Source organism: Melanotaenia boesemani, chromosome 6 (assembly GCF_017639745.1).
Source record: "Melanotaenia boesemani isolate fMelBoe1 chromosome 6, fMelBoe1.pri, whole genome shotgun sequence".
NCBI classification, from domain to species: domain Eukaryota; kingdom Metazoa; phylum Chordata; class Actinopteri; order Atheriniformes; family Melanotaeniidae; genus Melanotaenia; species Melanotaenia boesemani.
In genome coordinates, this window is record NC_055687.1 from 269,376 (window position 1) to 287,500 (window position 18,125).

The 18,125-nt window shown below is 41.8% G+C and overlaps 1 protein-coding gene and 1 long non-coding RNA gene across 4 annotated transcripts in view; one reads left to right on the forward strand and one right to left on the reverse strand.

The window, feature by feature from the left end:
• The window catches only part of arhgef2 (rho/rac guanine nucleotide exchange factor (GEF) 2), a 48,234-nt gene that overhangs the window by 16,449 nt on the left and 13,660 nt on the right, over positions 1–18,125 (reverse strand). For all 3 annotated transcript variants that reach the window (XM_041987721.1, XM_041987720.1, XM_041987722.1), the window contains exons 6-12: positions 10,389–10,492; positions 10,130–10,273; positions 8,458–8,708; positions 1,585–1,710; positions 1,107–1,224; positions 780–1,028; positions 602–678 (exon numbers count right to left, since the gene is read on the reverse strand). In XM_041987721.1, coding sequence (XP_041843655.1) covers positions 602–678; positions 780–1,028; positions 1,107–1,224; positions 1,585–1,710; positions 8,458–8,708; positions 10,130–10,273; positions 10,389–10,492 — 1,069 coding nt within the window. The remainder of the gene's footprint in view (positions 1–601; positions 679–779; positions 1,029–1,106; positions 1,225–1,584; positions 1,711–8,457; positions 8,709–10,129; positions 10,274–10,388; positions 10,493–18,125) is intronic.
• On the forward strand, positions 3,642–3,911 carry LOC121641571. The gene is made up of 3 exons (XR_006010720.1): positions 3,642–3,664; positions 3,737–3,817; positions 3,890–3,911. It is a non-coding gene; the product is annotated as an uncharacterized LOC121641571 (long non-coding RNA).

An 18,125-nucleotide genomic window follows, 5' to 3' on the forward strand; every position in this document is an offset into this window, starting at 1 on the left:
TTCTGAAGCGATCACACATCAGATCGAGTTATGGCAGGTTGCGGTAGTAAAGGATGATGATCAATAAAACAACTGGATAAATATCTGAAGGCATTAACATTTTGACAGGACACGATCAATCAAAGAAAGGCAACGCCCCTGTAAATCAGGTGTAAATCAGGTGTGTTCAGGTGTAGATCAGGTGTGTTCAGGTGTAGATCAGGTGTCTTCAGGTTTAGATCAGGTGTGTTCAGGTGTAGATCAGGTGTGCTCAGGTGTAGATCAGGTGTGTTCAGGTGTAGATCAGGTGTGCTCAGGTGTAGATCAGGTGTGTTCAGGTGTAGATCAGGTGTGTTCAGGTTTAGATCAGGTGTGTTCAGGTTTAGATCAGGTGTGTTCAGGTGTAGATCAGGTGTGTTCAGGTTTAGATCAGGTGTGTTCAGGTGTAAATCAGGTGTGTTCAGGTGTAGATCAGGTGTGTTCAGGTTTAGATCAGGTGTGTTCAGGTGTAAATCAGGTGTGTTCAGGTGTAGATCAGGTGTGTTCAGGTGTAAATCAGGTACGTTCAGGTTTAGATCAGGTGTGTTCAGGTGTAGCTCAGGTGTGTTCAGGTGTTACTAACCAGTGATGCGAATGTGAATTTCTGGTCTTTCTCCTGAAGAAAAACTAAGATGTCTGACATCAGCAGCACCTGCACATCTGGAGACAAACATATTATGACTGTCAGCAGGTGTAAGCTCCAACCACACAGGTGTTCCATCACAGCAGTTCAACCTCATCTGTCTGATGTCCTTCTGTACCTTTCATCCTGGAACCCTGAACCTTCCAGAGGAGCGTCCCCTCATGGAGGAGTTTCCTCCTCAGCAGCTCTCCTCCTCTGAACATTCCTCCACCCCGAACCTCTGCATGGGCTCGAGGGTCCAAACGGGCCTGGATCTCCTGCAGCCTTCTGGTTCGATCCAGCTCCAGAACTTCCTGGTCCACCGAGCTAATGAGCTCCTTGAGCTGGAACAGTGCCTCCTTCAGAGCCTGCGCCTCCTCTTCACTGCCTGCAGGGGTTCACAGCAACACCTGGTTAACCTGCAGACTGACCATTAAACCGTGTCCAGGTGAGACATCAGCCGTACCCTTGGTGTTGTCCAGAATCCGTTGGATTAAGACGGGGTACTTGGTGATCCGCTGCGTCACCAGCAGGATGCACTCCTGGACGCCATGGCGACGCAGCAGAGGACCCCGGCAGGCACGCTGAGTATCATGAGAAAAAGAAATCAGAAAAGACCTCATTCCAAAGCAGTTCAGTTCCAACCAGTTTAAACTGGACTAAAAACCAGTAAACTCCTAAACATCCAGGAAAACCAGTTTTAAGCAGATTTAAGGCTTAATGATCTCCACCACCACGTTTGTTACTGACTGACCTCGGATGACCTCTGAACTGACCAGGCCAATGTAAAGGATGTACTGGGAGTGTGTGTACAGTTGGACATGGATGGATTTACAGTATGTACATAAAAGAGCAGATGTGGGTTGTTCAGGTAGATTCAGTGAATGAAAACAACTTCAAACTGTATCAGAACCAGTGTAAACCGGCCTGAACGAAGGTCTCACCCTGATGAACTGCTGCAGTCTTCTGTCCCGAGTTAAGACCTCTTTGTAGAGTTTGACAGCTTTGGGATGTCGACTGCAGAACTCTGAGTACAGTTTCTTCATGTCGTCCGCATACTGACCTGAAAACTACACACACAACTTTATCAGTTTCAACCTAAACTCCAGTAATAGGCAGGTGTCCAATGTCAAACAGAATCTCATCAAGCCAGATTTTATTCCCAGCAGAACATAGACAACATATCAGAGACATTTTATTTTTAATGGAAAATACATTCATTGATTCTTCGCTGATCCGGGGTTGGGTCAGTAGCTTAAGCAGAGACCCAGACTTCCCTCTCCCTGACAACTTCTTCAAGTTCTCCCAAGGGAATCCCATGACTCTTTCTGGTGGGATGTGCCTGGAACACCTCACCAGGGAGGCATCCAGGAGGCATCCTGACCAGATGCCCGAGCCACCTCATCTGGCTCCTCTCGATGTGGAGGAGCAGCGACTCTACTCTGAGCCCCTCCCGGATTACCGAGCTTCTCACCCTATCTCTAAGGGAGAGCCCGGCCACCCTGCGGAGGAAACTCATTTCGGCTGTTTGTAGTCGCTATCTTGTTCTTTCGGTCACCACCCACAGCTCATGACCATAGTCCGCATCACTGCAGACGCCGTACCGATCCGCCTGTCCATCTCCCGCTCCATCCTTCCCTCACTCGTGAACAAGACCCAGAGATACGTGAACTCCTCCACTTGGGGCAGGACCCTATTGCAGACCCGGAGAGAGCACTCCATCCTTTTCTGGCTGAGGACCATGGTCTCGGATTTGGAGGTGCTGATTCTCATCCCAGCCGCTTCACACTCGGCTGCGAATCGCTACAGTGAGAGCTGAAGATCACGGCCCGATGCAGCCAACAGAACCACATCATCTGCAAAGAGCAGAGACCCAATCCTGAGGCCACCGAACCGGATCCCCTCAACACCTTGGCTGTGCCTAGAAATTCTGTCCATAAAAGTTATGAACAGAATCGTTGACAAAGGGCAGCCTTGGCGGAGTCCAACCCGCACTGGAAACTATTCTGATTTACTGCCGGCAATGTTGACCAAGCTCTGGCACCGGTCGTACAGGGACCGGACAGCTCATACAAGCGGGTCCGGCACTCCATACTCCCATCATGAAAAATGGTAAAATGTCACAGTTTCAGCATCCGATATGTTGTTTGTGTTCTACTGGGAATAAAATATGATTTGATTACATTGACAATTTACACAGAAACCCAGAAACAGATGGTACAGGTGTTATAGATGGTGAAGGTGTTATAGATGATACAGGTGTTATAGATGGTGAAGGTGTTATAGATGATACAGGTGTTATAGATGGTGAAGGTGTTATAGATGGTACGGGTGTTATAGATGGTGAAGGTGTTAAAGATGGTACGGGTGTTATAGATGGTGAAGGTGTTATAGATGGTAAAGGTGTTATAGGTGGTACAGGTGTTATAGATGGTGAAGGTGTTATAGATGGCGAAGGTGTTATAGATGGTGAAGGTGTTGTAGATGGTACGGGTGTTATAGATGGTGAAGGTGTTATAGATGGTAAAGGTGTTATAGGTGGTACGGGTGTTATAGATGGTGAAGGTGTTATAGATGGTACAGGTATTATAGATGGTGAAGGTGTTATAGATGGTACAGGTGTTATAGATGGTGAAGGTGTTATAGATGGTGAAGGTGTTATAGATGGTACAGGTATTATAGATGGTGAAGGTGTTATAGATGGTACAGGTGTTATAGATGGTGAAGGTGTTATAGATGGTGAAGGTGTTATAGATGGTACAGGTGTTATAGATGGTGAAGGTGTTATAGATGGTGAAGGTGTTATAGATGGTACGGGTGTTAGAGATGTTGAAGGTGTTATAGATGGTAAAGGTGTTATAGGTGGTAAAGGTGTTATAGATGGTGAAGGTGTTATAGATGGTACGGGTGTTAGAGATGTTGAAGGTGTTATAGATGGTACGGGTGTTATAGATGGTGAAGGTGTTATAGATGGTGAAGGTGTTATAGATGGTACGGGTGTTATAGATGGTGAAGGTGTTATAGGTGGTAAAGGTGTTATAGGTGGTAAAGGTGTTATAGATGGTGAAGGTGTTGTAGATGGTACGGGTGTTATAGATGGTGAAGGTGTTATAGATGGTAAAGGTGTTATAGATGGTGAAGGTGTTATAGGTGGTACAGGTGTTATAGATGGTGAAGGTGTTATAGATGGCGAAGGTGTTATAGATGGTGAAGGTGTTATAAATGGTACGGGTGTTATAGATGGTGAAGGTGTTATAGATGGTACAGGTGTTATAGATGGTGAAGGTGTTATAGATGGTACGGGTGTTATAGATGGTGAAGGTGTTATAGATGGTAAAGGTGTTATAGGTGGTACAGGTGTTATAGATGGTGAAGGTGTTGTAGATGGTACGGGTGTTATAGATGGTGAAGGTGTTATAGATGGTAAAGGTGTTATAGATGGTGAAGGTGTTGTAGATGGTACGGGTGTTATAGATGGTAAAGGTGTTATAGGTGGTACAGGTGTTATAGATGGTGAAGGTGTTATAGATGGTGAAGGTGTTATAGATGGTGAAGGTGTTATAGATGGTACTGGTGTTATAGATGGTGAAGGTGTTATAGATGGTAAAGGTGTTATAGGTGGTACAGGTGTTATAGATGGTGAAGGTGTTGTAGATGGTACGGGTGTTATAGATGGTGAAGGTGTTATAGATGGTAAAGGTGTTATAGATGGTGAAGGTGTTGTAGATGAAATGAAATGAATGAAATGAAAAATACTTTATTAATCCCAAAGGGAAATTCAATATTGTAGTAGTAGTAATTTTTTAGTAAAACAATCACATTAATTAATTAAGGGCTTTGTTCTTCAGCCTGATAGCTGCTGGAAGGAAGGATCTTCTGTATCTCTCTGTCTTGCATCGGACTTGAACAAGCCTCCCACTGAACACACTCTGTTGTTTCGTCACGGCGTTGTGTAGAGGGTGTGAAGGATCTTCCATTATCTTCGTCAGCTTGTACAGAATTCTTTTTTTGATGATCAACTCCAGCGGCTCCAGAGTTACTCCAAGCACAGAACCGGCTTTCTTGATCAGTTTGTTAATTCTTTTCAAGTCTCTGGTTCTGATGCTGCTGCCCCAGCAGATTGCTGCAAAGCTGATTGCACTTTCAACAACAGACCTGTAGAACATTTGCAACATTTTGGTGCAGACGTTAAAAGATCTCAGCTTCCTTAAGAAGTAGAGTCTGCTCTGACCTTTCTTGTAAATGTACTCAGTGTTGCTTTTCCACTCAAGTCTGTTGTCCAGCTGAACTCCAAGGTACTTGTATTCCTCCACCACCTCCACCTCCTCTCCCATGATGGAAACACTTCTATGTGTGTTCTTGTTCCTCCTGAAGTCAACAATCATCTCCTTTGTTTTCTTGGTATTCAAGATGAGATGATTGTCACCGCACCATTTCACAAACTGACCGACCAGTTCTCTGTACTCTGCTTCTTGTCCATCACTGATACACCCAACAACTGCTGAGTCATCAGAGTATTTCTGCAGATGACAGAACTCAGAGTTGTACTGGAAGTCTGAGGTGTACAGCGTGAATAGAAATGGTGAAAGTACAGTCCCTTGTGGTGTTCCAGTGCAGCTGACCACCATCTCAGACACACAACCTTTCAGTCTCACAAACTGTGGTCTGTTTGTGAGGTAGTCGTAAATCCAGGTGGTTGTGGAGGGATCCACCTGGAATTTCTGCAGCTTCTCACACAGCAGAGCAGGCTGAATCGTATTAAAAGCACTTGAGAAATCAAAGAACATGACCCTCAAAGTGCTGCCTGACTGGTCCAGATGAGAGTGGGCTCTCTGAAGCAGGTATATGATGGCATCTTCAACCCCAAGCCCATTACGGTATGCAAACTGTAGTGGGTCCTGAAAGGTCTTCACCTGCTTGCTGAGGTGAGCCAGTAAGAGTCTCTCCAGGACTTTCATGACGTGAGATGTCAGGGCGACTGGTCTGTAGTCTTTTGGTTCAGCTGGTTGTGGTTTTTTAGGCACTGGAACAAGGCAGGATGTTTTCCACAGCACCGGGATTCTTTTCTGGCTCAGGCTGGTGTTGAACAGGTGCTGGAGAATCGGACATAGCTGTTTTGAGCAGGTCTTGAGAACTCTGGGACTGACACCATCTGGACCTGCAGCCTTGTTCTGGTTCAGTTTCACCAGTTGTTGCATGACTTGGTTACAGGAGACAGACAGAGTGGAGGTGGAGGCAGAGGAGGTTTCAGGAAGTCCTGATGTGGAGGGAGATGAGGTTGTGTCCAGGTCCTTGACTGAGCTGCAGGGTGACAGAGTGGAGGTGTGACAGGAAAGCTGTGGGCTCATGGAGGGTGTGTGGCTAGTTGGGGTTGAAGCAGGAGGTGAGCTAAACCTATTGAAGAACATGTTCAGTTCATTCGCTCTGTCCAGACCTCCATCAGTCTGATCCTCCTTTATCCCGAAGCCAGTGATCTTCTTCATTCCTGACCACACATCCCTCACATTGTTTTTCTGAAGCTTACTTTCCAACTTCTTCCTGTAGTCCTCCTTGCACTTCTTCATTTGTGTTTTAAGTTGTTTTTGTGTGGACTTCAATAACTCCCTGTCTCCATCCCTAAAAGCTTTCTTTTTGATGTTCAGCAGCTTTTTCAGGTCACTGGTGATCCAGGGTTTGTTATTGGGGAAGCACCTCACTGTTCTTGTTGGAACGGTGCTGTCCACACAGAAGTTAATATAATCTGTCACACACTCAGTCAAGGCATTGATGTCATCTCCATGAGGTTCACATAGGACGTTCCAGTCTGTAGCCTCGAAGCATCCTCTCAGAGCATCTTCAGCTTCATTAGACCAGGTTCTAATAGCCTTTCTAATGACTGGTTGTTGCTGAACGATGGGCTTGTAGGAGGAGGAGAGAAGAACTAGGTTATGGTCTGATCTTCCTAAAGGTGGCAGGGCAAAGGAGCTGTATGCATTTTTAATATTTGCATAAAATAAGTCCAACATTTTGTTTTCTCTGGTGGAGCAGCTGACAAACTGTTGGAAAGTTGGTAGAGTTGCAGAGAGGGAGATGTTGTTAAAATCTCCAGAGATCGTCACAAATGCGTTTGGATGTTGTGTTTGAAGCCTGGCCACTACAGAGTTAATGACATCACAGGCTGCGTCTGGAGCGGTACCAGGTAATATATATACCGCTACCAGAATAACGCATGTGAACTCTCTGGGTAAATAATACGGGCGGAGACTCACAGCTAGCAGTTCAATGTCTCTTTTGCAGATCTTCTCTTTAACAGTGACATGTTCAGGATGACACCAGCGCTGGTTTACCAGCACCGCAATTCCACCTCCCTTCAGCTTCCCGCTGAGTTGTTTATTGCGGTCTGCACGGACCGTCCTGAAGCCGTGTACAGACGCATTACAGTCTGGGATGTGTTCATGCAGCCATGTCTCGGTGAAGCACATAATACTGCACTCTCTGTATTCTTTAAGAGACCTGGTTAGCACCTGAAGTTCATCAATTTTGTTAACTAGCGATCTCACGTTTCCCATAACAACCGTTGGAAGAAACGGTTTGAATCGCCACCGTTTTTCTCTCTGCCTCGCTCCTGCCCTGCATCCTCTTCTCTTTCTTTTCAACTCCGTTGGGATTTGAAGTGTTGTTTCACTGATAATCTTGAGTTTGGAGAGTTTTATCAGTTGATCCCGATGGTAAACAAGTCTCGTTGCCATGGAGACTCACAATACCAAGTCTTGCAAAAAAGAAAAAATATTCAGAAAAATCTCCCGTACAGCACAGCCTCTGACCAGCGCGAAAAAATCTACCCGAATCAGACACAGATTGACAGCTGATGTCTTAAAAAAGACGGCTATATTGCAAAAAATCATAAGTTAAAAACAGAGCTACTACAATTGCTGCTGCCACCTAGCGGCGCATTCTACGGTGTGTTATAGATGGTGAAGGTGTTATAGATGGTAAAGGTGTTATAGGTGGTACAGGTGTTACAGATGGTGAAGGTGTTATAGATGGTGAAGGTGTTATAGATGGTACGGGTGTTATAGATGGTGAAGGTGTTATAGATGGTACGGGTGTTATAGATGGGGAAGGTGTTATAGATGGTACGGGTGTTATAGATGGTAAAGGTGTTATAGGTGGTACAGGTGTTATAGATGGTGAAGGTGTTATAGATGGCGAAGGTGTTATAGATGGTACGGGTGTTATAGATGGTAAAGGTGTTATAGATGGTACGGGTGTTATAGATGGTGAAGGTGTTATAGATGGCGAAGGTGTTATAGATGGTACGGGTGTTATAGATGGTAAAGGTGTTATAGATGGTACGGGTGTTATAGATGGTGAAGGTGTTATAGATGGCGAAGGTGTTATAGATGGTACGGGTGTTATAGATGGTAAAGGTGTTATAGATGGTACGGGTGTTATAGATGGTGAAGGTGTTATAGATGGTGAAGGTGTTGTAGATGGTACGGGTGTTATAGATGGTAAAGGTGTTATAGGTGGTACGGGTGTTATAGATGGTGAAGGTGTTATAGATGGCGAAGGTGTTATAGATGGTACGGGTGTTATAGATGGTGAAGGTGTTATAGATGGTACGGGTGTTATAGATGGTGAAGGTGTTATAGATGGTACAGGTGTTTCAGTCAGGGTGCTATGACCTGCTATAATACATAGTAAACAGGTTTATGATTTTTATGATGTCAGAAGGAGCCTGAATGAATCATCTGTCTCCAGTAGTGCAGTGCCTGAAAGGTCCAGTGGGTTAGGGACACACCTGTTGAACTGTGACATCACCTGTGCTTACATACCTGTCGGAGCAGCAGGTCTCCCAGCCTGCGGACGGTGAAGTTGGTGGCGGTACCCTCCACCAGTCCCTCCTTCCTCCTGTTCAGCAGTTCCGCCAGGAAGGCAGAGTGGAGCTCCAGCAGCTGGTCTAAACAGGGGAAGATGGTGTGGACCACGCCCGCCTCCAGCATCACCTCCTCCAGCATCCCCCTCCTGTACACCCCCTCCATGATCCTTAAGGTGCGGACGTGGTGAAACTCCGTCTGGATCAGTTCTGAGGACCAGAAACCGTAGTCCAACAGCTGTCACTTATCCAGACCAGGGATTCTCCTGATGCAGTTGCCATGACGACAGACAGCTGCGTGTATATTTAGGTCTGTTCTGATGCAGGAGTTAATTTGTTTAGGTTTATGTGGTTAAACTAACTAGAAGGTTGTGAGAAGCAGGAGCATGCTTCTGATGGCTGAAGCCCCTCGAGGTCACTTTGTTTTACATGGCACGTATTTGATAAAATAAATATTCAGCATTACTTAATTATTTTCATGTTTGTCGTGCACTGGTGGTTTGGAGCGCACCCTGAGCAACAACGGAAGGTTGTCTCTTGTTTGGAGTTACCGTGGTGGAGTTCCTTCCCTGGTTGAGGAAAGCGTGGCAACGGGCTGAGGAGCCTGAAATCTGGCAGCCGGCTCTCGGGCGCTCCCATCGGGGGCGACTTCAGATTTAGCTCTGAGTCTTTGGTTGTTGTGATCCATTTTGTTTTCCCCGTGTGGATTTTTTGGTTTGGACAACCACTAAAAGTTACCCTCAGGTCTCTTTTTCCTCAGTTACACGTCTGAGTATCATCTTATTTTATTGAGCTGCTAGTTTATTCATTCATTTGGATTATAATAAAAACCCAGTTTGAAATGACCCCTCGCTGCTTTACTTCTTGGTGGCAGCGGTGGGATCATCCAGCAGAGGACAGGTTTTTTCGTCTTTTCCCCCTTTGTAGCTTATTTTTGGGAGAGATTGTTCCTCTGTCAGTGCAGGTAGCATGCAGTGTGGAGGAAAAAGTGATAAGAAAAGGGGACCAGCTGCCCAGGAGAAGCAAGCTGGTGAGGCGGATGGAGCTTCTGGAGTGGTTGAGAGCACCTAGGGTGAAGATGGTAAGGAGCCAGCTATGTCAGACTTGGTTTCAATCCTTCAGGTTAATATGGCTCAACAGGAGGCCCGAAAGACAGAAGGGCAACACAAAAGGAGGTAACTGAAGGTCATGAGAGAGATTCAACCCCTCAACACCAGTTCCAGCTTCTCCAGTTGGAGGTCCAGGCTCGAACATCGCTGCTTCAGGATGCTGTACCAGCTAACCCACATTTCTCCCATACGGAGAGTTGACCATCTACAGCTGAGCCTCGGGTCCAAGCGGACTCCATCTTCCTTCCCTCATACACATGGTAGCATGTAAGAGTTGAGTTTCTGCTTCTAAAGCAGACGAGAAGCTGGTCATCCACACATTTCCTACCATTCAGGGTCAACGGGAAGACAGGAGGCTTCACCTGAGCAGGTCAACCTGTCACTCGTCAGGTCAGTCCAGGTCAGTCGTCATGTTTACGTACCGGGTCAGCGGTCAGGTTTATGTACCAGGTGAGCTGTCATGTTTACGTACCGGGTCAGCGGTCATGTTTACGTACCGGGTCAGCGGTCATGTTTACGTACCATATATGACATCCTGCTGCTTGATGAGGTCTTTGTGCAGTGTCTGCAGGAAGGTGGGCTCCACGGCCAGACTCCAGCTGTCGGCCTGAACGCAGAGTCCGTCTGCCTGCAGCTCCTCCAGCAAGGAGCTCCACCACCACTCACCTGCAAACACACACGCCGCCATCATGCTGCTGGGAGGAGCTCCCAAAGTCAGGCTGTACCATGTGACCACAACCATCTCTGATACATTAATAATCAATCAAGAAGAATGACAGACCGTCATCTGTCAGAGACTCCATGGACAAAGTCCTGCTCCTGAAGTTCAACGACTCTGTGGATTGAGACAAAATCCTTCTGAGACCGACAGAGTCCTCAGCCCCCCTGAGGAACAGAAAAAGAAGTGAGACAGATGAGACAGACATGCATGTCATGGCATCTAACCGCGAGTCAGAGAAAGAATAACTTTTCATCCTTGATGTTATGTTACTGTGTAACCTAATACTGTGTAATCTATGTTACTGTGTAATCTATTACTGTGTAATCTATGTTACTGTGTAATCTATGTTACTATGTAATCTATTACTGTGTAATCTATGTTACTGTGTAATCTATGTTACTATGTAATCTATTACTGTGTAATCTTTGTTATTGTGTAATCTACGTTACTGTGTAATCTATTACTGTGTAATCTATGTTACTATGTAATCTATTACTGTGTAATCTATGTTACTGTGTAATCTATTACTGTGTAATCTATGTCACTGTGTAATCTATGCTACTTTGTAATCTATTACTGTGTAATCTATGTTACCGTGTAATCTATTACTGTGTAATCTAAATCACAGTGTAATCTATTACTATGTAATCTATTACTGTGTAATCCTATGCTACTATGTAATGTATTACTGTGTAATCTATGTTACTGTGTAATCTATTACTGTGTAATCTATGTTACTGTGTAATCTATTACTGTGTAATCTATGTTACTGTGTAATCTATTACTGTGTAATCTATGTCACTGTGTAATCTATGTTACTTTGTAATCTATTACTGTGTAATCTATGTCACTGTGTAATCTATGTTACTGTGTAATCTATTACTGTGTAATCTATTACTGTGTAATCTAAATCACAGTGTAATCTATTACTATGTAATCTATTACTGTGTAATCTACTACTGCGTAATCTACATTACTGTGTAATCTACTACTGCGTAATCTAAATTACTGTGTTATCTATGTTACTGTGTAATCTATTACTGTGTAAACTATTACTGTGTAATCTATGTTATTGTGTAATCTATTACTGTGTAATCTATGTTGCTGTGTAATCTATTACTGTGTAATCTATGTTACTGTTATGTTACTATTACTGTGTAATCTATGTTACTGTGTAATCTATTACTGTGTAATCTATTACTATGTAATCTATTACTCTGTAATATATGTTACTGTGTAATCTCTTACTGTGTAATCTATTACTGTGTAATCTATGTTACTATGTAATCTATTACTGTGTAATCTATGTTACTGTGTAATCTATGTTACTGTGTAATCTATTACTGTGTAATCTACGTTACTGTGTAATCTATGTTACTTTGTAATCTATTACTGTGTAATCTATGTCACTGTGTAATCTATGTTACTGTGTAATCTATGTTACCGTGTAATCTATTACTGTGTAATCTAAATCACAGTGTAATCTATTACTATGTAATCTATTACTGTGTAATCCTATGTTACTATGTAATGTATTACTGTGTAATCTATGTTACTGTGTAATCTATTACTGTGTAATCTATTACTGTGTAATCTATGTTACTGTGTAATCTATATCACTGTGTAATCTATGTTACTGTGTAATCTATTACTGTGTAATCTATGTCACTGTGTAATCTATGTTACTTTGTAATCTATTACTGTGTAATCTATGTCACTGTGTAATCTATTACTGTGTAATCTAAATCACAGTGTAACCTATTAATATGTAATCTATTACTGTGTAATCTACTACTGCGTAATCTAAATTACTGTGTAATCTATGTTACTGTGTAATCTATTACTGTGTAAACTATTACTGTGTAATCTATGTTATTGTGTAATCTATTACTGTGTAATCTATTACTGTGTAATCTATGTTGCTGTGTAATCTATTACTGTGTAATCTATGTTACTGTTATGTTACTATTACTGTGTAATCTATGTTACTGTGTAATCTATTACTGTGTAATCTATTACTATGTAATCTATTACTCTGTAATATATGTTACTGTGTAATCTCTTACTGTGTAATCTATGTTGCCGTGTAATCTATTACTGTGTAATATATGTTACTGTGTAATCTATTACTGTGTAATCTATTACTGTGTAATCTATGTTACTGTGTAATCTATGTTACTATGTAATCTATTACTGTGTAATCTATGTTACTGTGTAATCTATGTTACTGTGTAATCTATTACTGTGTAATCTATGTTACTGTGTAATCTATGTTACTTTGTAATCTATTACTGTGTAATCTATGTCACTGTGTAATCTATGTTACTTTGTAATCTATTACTGTGTAATCTATGTCACTGTGTAATCTATGTTACTGTGTAATCTATTACTGTGTAATCTATGTTACCGTGTAATCTATTACTGTGTAATCTAAATCACAGTGTAATCTATTACTATGTAATCTATTACTGTGTAATTCTATGTTACTATGTAATCTATTACTGTGTAACCTTTTACTGTGTAATCTATGTTACTGTGTAATCTATGTTACTATGTAATCTATTACTGTGTAATCTATGTTACTATGTAATCTATGTTACTGTGTAATCTATTACTCTGTAATCTATTACTGTGTAATCTATGTTACTGTGTAATCTATTACTGTGTAATCTATGTCACTGTGTAATCTATGTTACTGTGTAATCTATTACTGTGTAATCTAAATCACAGTGTAATCTATTACTATGTAATCTATTACTGTGTAATCTACTACTGCGTAATCTAAATTACTGTGTAATCTATGTTACTGTGTAATCTATTACTGTGTAAAGTATTACTGTGTAATCTATGTTATTGTGTAATCTATTACTGTGTAATCTATGTTGCTGTGTAATCTATTACTGTGTAATCTATGTTACTGTTATGTTACTATTACTGTGTAATCTATGTTACTGTGTAATCTATTACTGTGTAATCTATTACTATGTAATCTATTACTCTGTAATATATGTTACTGTGTAATCTCTTACTGTGTAATCTATGTTGCCGTGTAATCTATTACTGTGTAATATATGTTACTGTGTAATCTATTGCTGTGTAATCTATGTTACTGTGTAATCTATGTTACTATGTAATCTATTACTGTGTAAGCTATGTTACTGTGTAATCTATGTTACTGTGTAATCTATTACTGTGTAATCTATGTTACTGTGTAATCTATGTTACTTTGTAATCTATTACTGTGTAATCTATGTCACTGTGTAATCTATGTTACTTTGTAATCTATTACTGTGTAATCTATGTCACTGTGTAATCTATGTTACTGTGTAATCTATTACTGTGTAATCCTATGTTACTATGTAATCTATTACTGTGTAACCTTTTACTGTGTAATCTATGTTACTGTGTAATCTATGTTACTATGTAATCTATTACTGTGTAATCTATGTTACTATGTAATCTATGTTACTGTGTAATCTATTACTCTGTAATCTATTACTGTGTAATCTATGTTACTGTGTAATATATTACTGTGTAATCTATGTCACTGTGTAATCTATGTTACTTTGTAATCTATTACTGTGTAATCTATGTCACTGTGTAATCTATGTTACTGTGTAATCTGTTACTGTGTAATCTATGTTACTGTGTAATCTATTACTGTGTAATCTAAATCACAGTGTAATCCATTACTATGTAATCTATTACTGTGTAATCTATTACTGTGTAATCTAAATTACTGTGTAATCTATGTTACTGTGTACTCTATTACTGTGTAATCTATTACTGTGTAATCTATGTTATTGTGTAATCTATTACTGTGTAATCTATGTTGCTGTGTAATCTATTACTGCGTAATCTATGTTACTGTTATGTTACTATTACTGTGTAATCTATTACTGTGTAATCTATTACTCTGTAATATATGTTACTGTGTAATCTATTACTGTGTAATCTATGTTACTGTGTAATCTATGACTGTGTAATCTAAATCACTGTGTAATCCATTACTATGTAATCTATTACTGTGTGATCTACTACTGTGTAATCTATGTTACTATGTAATCTATTACTGTGTAATCTATGTCACTGTGTAATCTATGTTACTGTGTAATCTATTACTGTGTAATCCCCCTCCTGGCGACCAGGTGCTGACGCTAACCCCGGACAGGGTGAGGAGAGCACTCAGCAGGACCAACGCTCGCAAAGCTCCTGGTCCAGACAACATACCTGGCCGCGTGCTGAGGGACTGTGCAGCAGAACTCACAGATGTCTTCACAGACATCTTCAACACCTCGTTGAGTCAGGGTGTTGTTCCCACGTGCCTCAAAGCCACCACCATCATCCCTGTCCCAAAGAAGTCCTCACCCTCCTGTTTTAATGACTACCGCCCGGTTGCACTCACCCCCATCCTCATGAAGTGCTTCGAGCGGCTAGTCATGGAACATATCAAATCTGTCCTCCCTCCCTCCTTGGACCCTTCCAGTTTGCATATTGGCCCAACCGCTCGACCGATGATGCCATCTCCACTGCCCTGCACTCTACCCTCACTCACCTGGACTCAAAAAACTCATACGCCAGAATGCTGTTTATTGATTTCAGCTCAGCCTTCAACACAATCATCCCCCAACAGCTCGTTCCCAAACTGGACAGGCTGGGGCTGAACACCTCGCTGTGCAACTGGCTGTTGGACTTCCTGACCGGGCGACCACAGGCAGTACGGGTCGGCAGCAACACATCCAGGACCATCATTCTGAACACGGGGGCCCCTCAAGGATGTGTGCTGAGCCCCCTCCTCTTCACCCTGCTGACCCACGACTGCACCCCACTGCACAGCTCAAACCTCTTCATCAAGTTTGCGGACGACACGACTGTTGTGGGTCTCATCAGTAACGGGGATGAGACAAACTACCGGAGTGAGGTGAACCGCTTGGCCTTGTGGTGCACACACAACAATCTCTCTCTGAACGTTGAGAAGACAAAAGAGATTGTTGTGGACTTCAGGAGAGGCCACTCCCAACATGCTCCTCTGACCATCAACGGTGCTGCTGTGGAGAGGGTGAGCAGCACTAAATTCTTGGGTGTACACATCTCAGAGGACCTCTCCTGGACCAACAACACAACAGCACTGACCAAGAAAGCCCATCAACGCCTCTACTTCCTCCGCAAGCTGAGAAGAGCTAGAGCCCCGGCCCCCATCATGCAGACCTTCTACAGAGGTACTGTGGAGAGCATCCTGTCCAGCTCTATCACAGTGTGGTACGGCTCCTGCACCGCGTCCTGCCGAAAGACCCTCCAGCGCATTGTGAGAACAGCTGAGAAGATCATCGGTGCCCCTCTCCCCTCCCTCTACGACATCTACTGCACCCGCCTCACCCGCAAAGCTCTCGGCATCGCTGGTGACCCCACCCACCCGTCACACAGCCTCTTCAGTCTGCTGCCTTCAGGGAGGAGACTGCGGAGTCTCAGCGCCAGGACCAACAGACTGAAGGACAGCTTCTTCCACCAGGCTGTCAGGATGCTGAACTCTCTCCCTGCCCTGCCCACAAAACCTCCAGACTCTGAACTGTTCATGGACACTTAACTCCCAGTATATAAGCTAAACCCCAGTATATAAGCTAAACCTGCACAACTGCCATGCCATTTGCACTACTGTATTCATTTTGCACTATCTGGTTTTCTTTACCCAATATGTTGCTGCTACTTGTGCCTTTTTCATTATTTATATTTTCTTGCTTTTATTCCTTTTATATAGCATAATATAGTTTCTTATATATTGTATAGCAAAGCAGAGACCTAATCTATTACTGTGTAATCTATGTTACTGTGTAATCTATGTTACTGTGTAATCTATTACTGTGTAATCTATGTTACTGTGTACTCTATGTTACTGTGTAATCTATTACTGTGTAATCTATGTTGCTGTGTAATCTATTACTGTGTAATCTATGTTACTGCACACAAAAAAATGTTGGGTTATTTTTTTAACCCAACAGCTGGGTTGAGACTGTTGGGTAGTTTAATTGGGTTGTTTTCATTAAGTTGGGTAATCTAAGAACCCAACTTGCCGGGTTATTGTTGTTGGTAGTTGAGTTATTAGCTGTTGGGTTGAATTTCCCATTATACTGTGTTGGGTCATTTGGGACTACCCAACATGTTGGGTCGATGTTCGCGCATGCGCGACAAACAGTACCGTTACCCCACCGGTTGCAGCCGTTTGGCCAGAGTCCTGGGTGAAGGGAAGGAGAAGCCCGAGAATATCTTACCGGAGCGACACTACTTTACACAGCGAGGTTTGTTACATTTTCACTATTGTTTCATGTATATGAATCATATGTATAAAGTTTATTTTAGTAACCGTGTATATTTGTAATATGAACGTCTGTAGCAGTGATTGTTAGCTCTCGGTCATTTGTAGTTAGCGATGGCTTGTGAGAAACGTTTTTTAACGGTTAGCACGCGCCGCATTAGCCAGCTTGAGTTTGCCAGAGATGTAACTTCAGTGGAAGGGGTTTCATCAAAGTTTGTGAAGGAATGGGTTGAAAGAGCTTGAGTTGTTTGTTGCTTTGTCCCTGTAGAGATATTTACCTACTTTCATTTCTCATCATAGGTCGGAATCAACATGGTTGAATACTTGGACCAGGCAAAAACATCAAGATCCTGCCCCTATGTCCTCCTGCTGGACAGCGGGACGCAGTATTCCCAAGCGTTCTCTGTTATCTCGGGGAGGACAAAACACCCCTTTTTTTCTGGAGATATTGTGTTTAGATAGTATAGTTTTTTTGTTCTGAAAAGATTAAGTACCTGTTCCCCTGTTTTTAGATAGAAATTACTTAGTGTTATGATAAGATATATGTGTATTACAATTTAAGATATTTATAAGAAAATATCCAATGTTTTAAAATATTTAATGTTAATAAGTTTGTGGTATTTATTGTGTTAAGTATTCACTGTTCTCTATTTTAATAGAAAATTTTGTTGCTTAAAATATTTTGTGGACTCTAAAGTTTAATAAAAAAAAAATTGAATTTTTTGTGTCAATATATTTAATCAATATATAATGACCATAATATTTAATTATATTGATTAGAAATTGGCAACCCAAATGATTGGGTAGAAAGAACCCAGCAGTAAAGTCAAATTGACCCTATGGTTGGGTTATTAGAACAACCCAACTGTTGGTTTAGGGAAACCAACCCAACTTGTTGGGTCAAAATAACCCAGCATGTGTTCTGTCCAATATTTAACCAGTGTTGGGTTAAAAAATAACCCATTTTGGGTTGTTTTTAACCCAACATTTTTTAGTGTGTGTGTAATCTATTACTGTGTAATCTATTACTGTGTAATCTATTACTGTGTAATCTATGTTACTGTGTAATCTATTACTGTGTAATCTATTACTGTGTAATCTATGTTACTGTGTAATCTATTACTGTGTAATCTATGTTGCTGTGTAATCTATTACTGTGTAATCTATGTTGCTGTGTAATCTATTACTGTGTAATCTTTTACTGTGTAATCTATTACTATGTAATCTAAATTACTGTGTAATCTATGTTACTGTGTAATCTATTGCTGTGTAATCTATTACTATGTAATCTATTACTGTGTAATCTATTACTGTGTAATCTGTTACTGTGTAATCTATTGCTCTGATCACTGAAGTCCACTTCTCAAACCTCATCACAGATAACAAAAACGTCCTAAATTCCTTTTTAAAACCAGCGGTCTTTTAATAAACATGTAACCAGTCCTCCAGGCACCAGAAGCTGCATGTGTGGACTTTACAGATGTCTT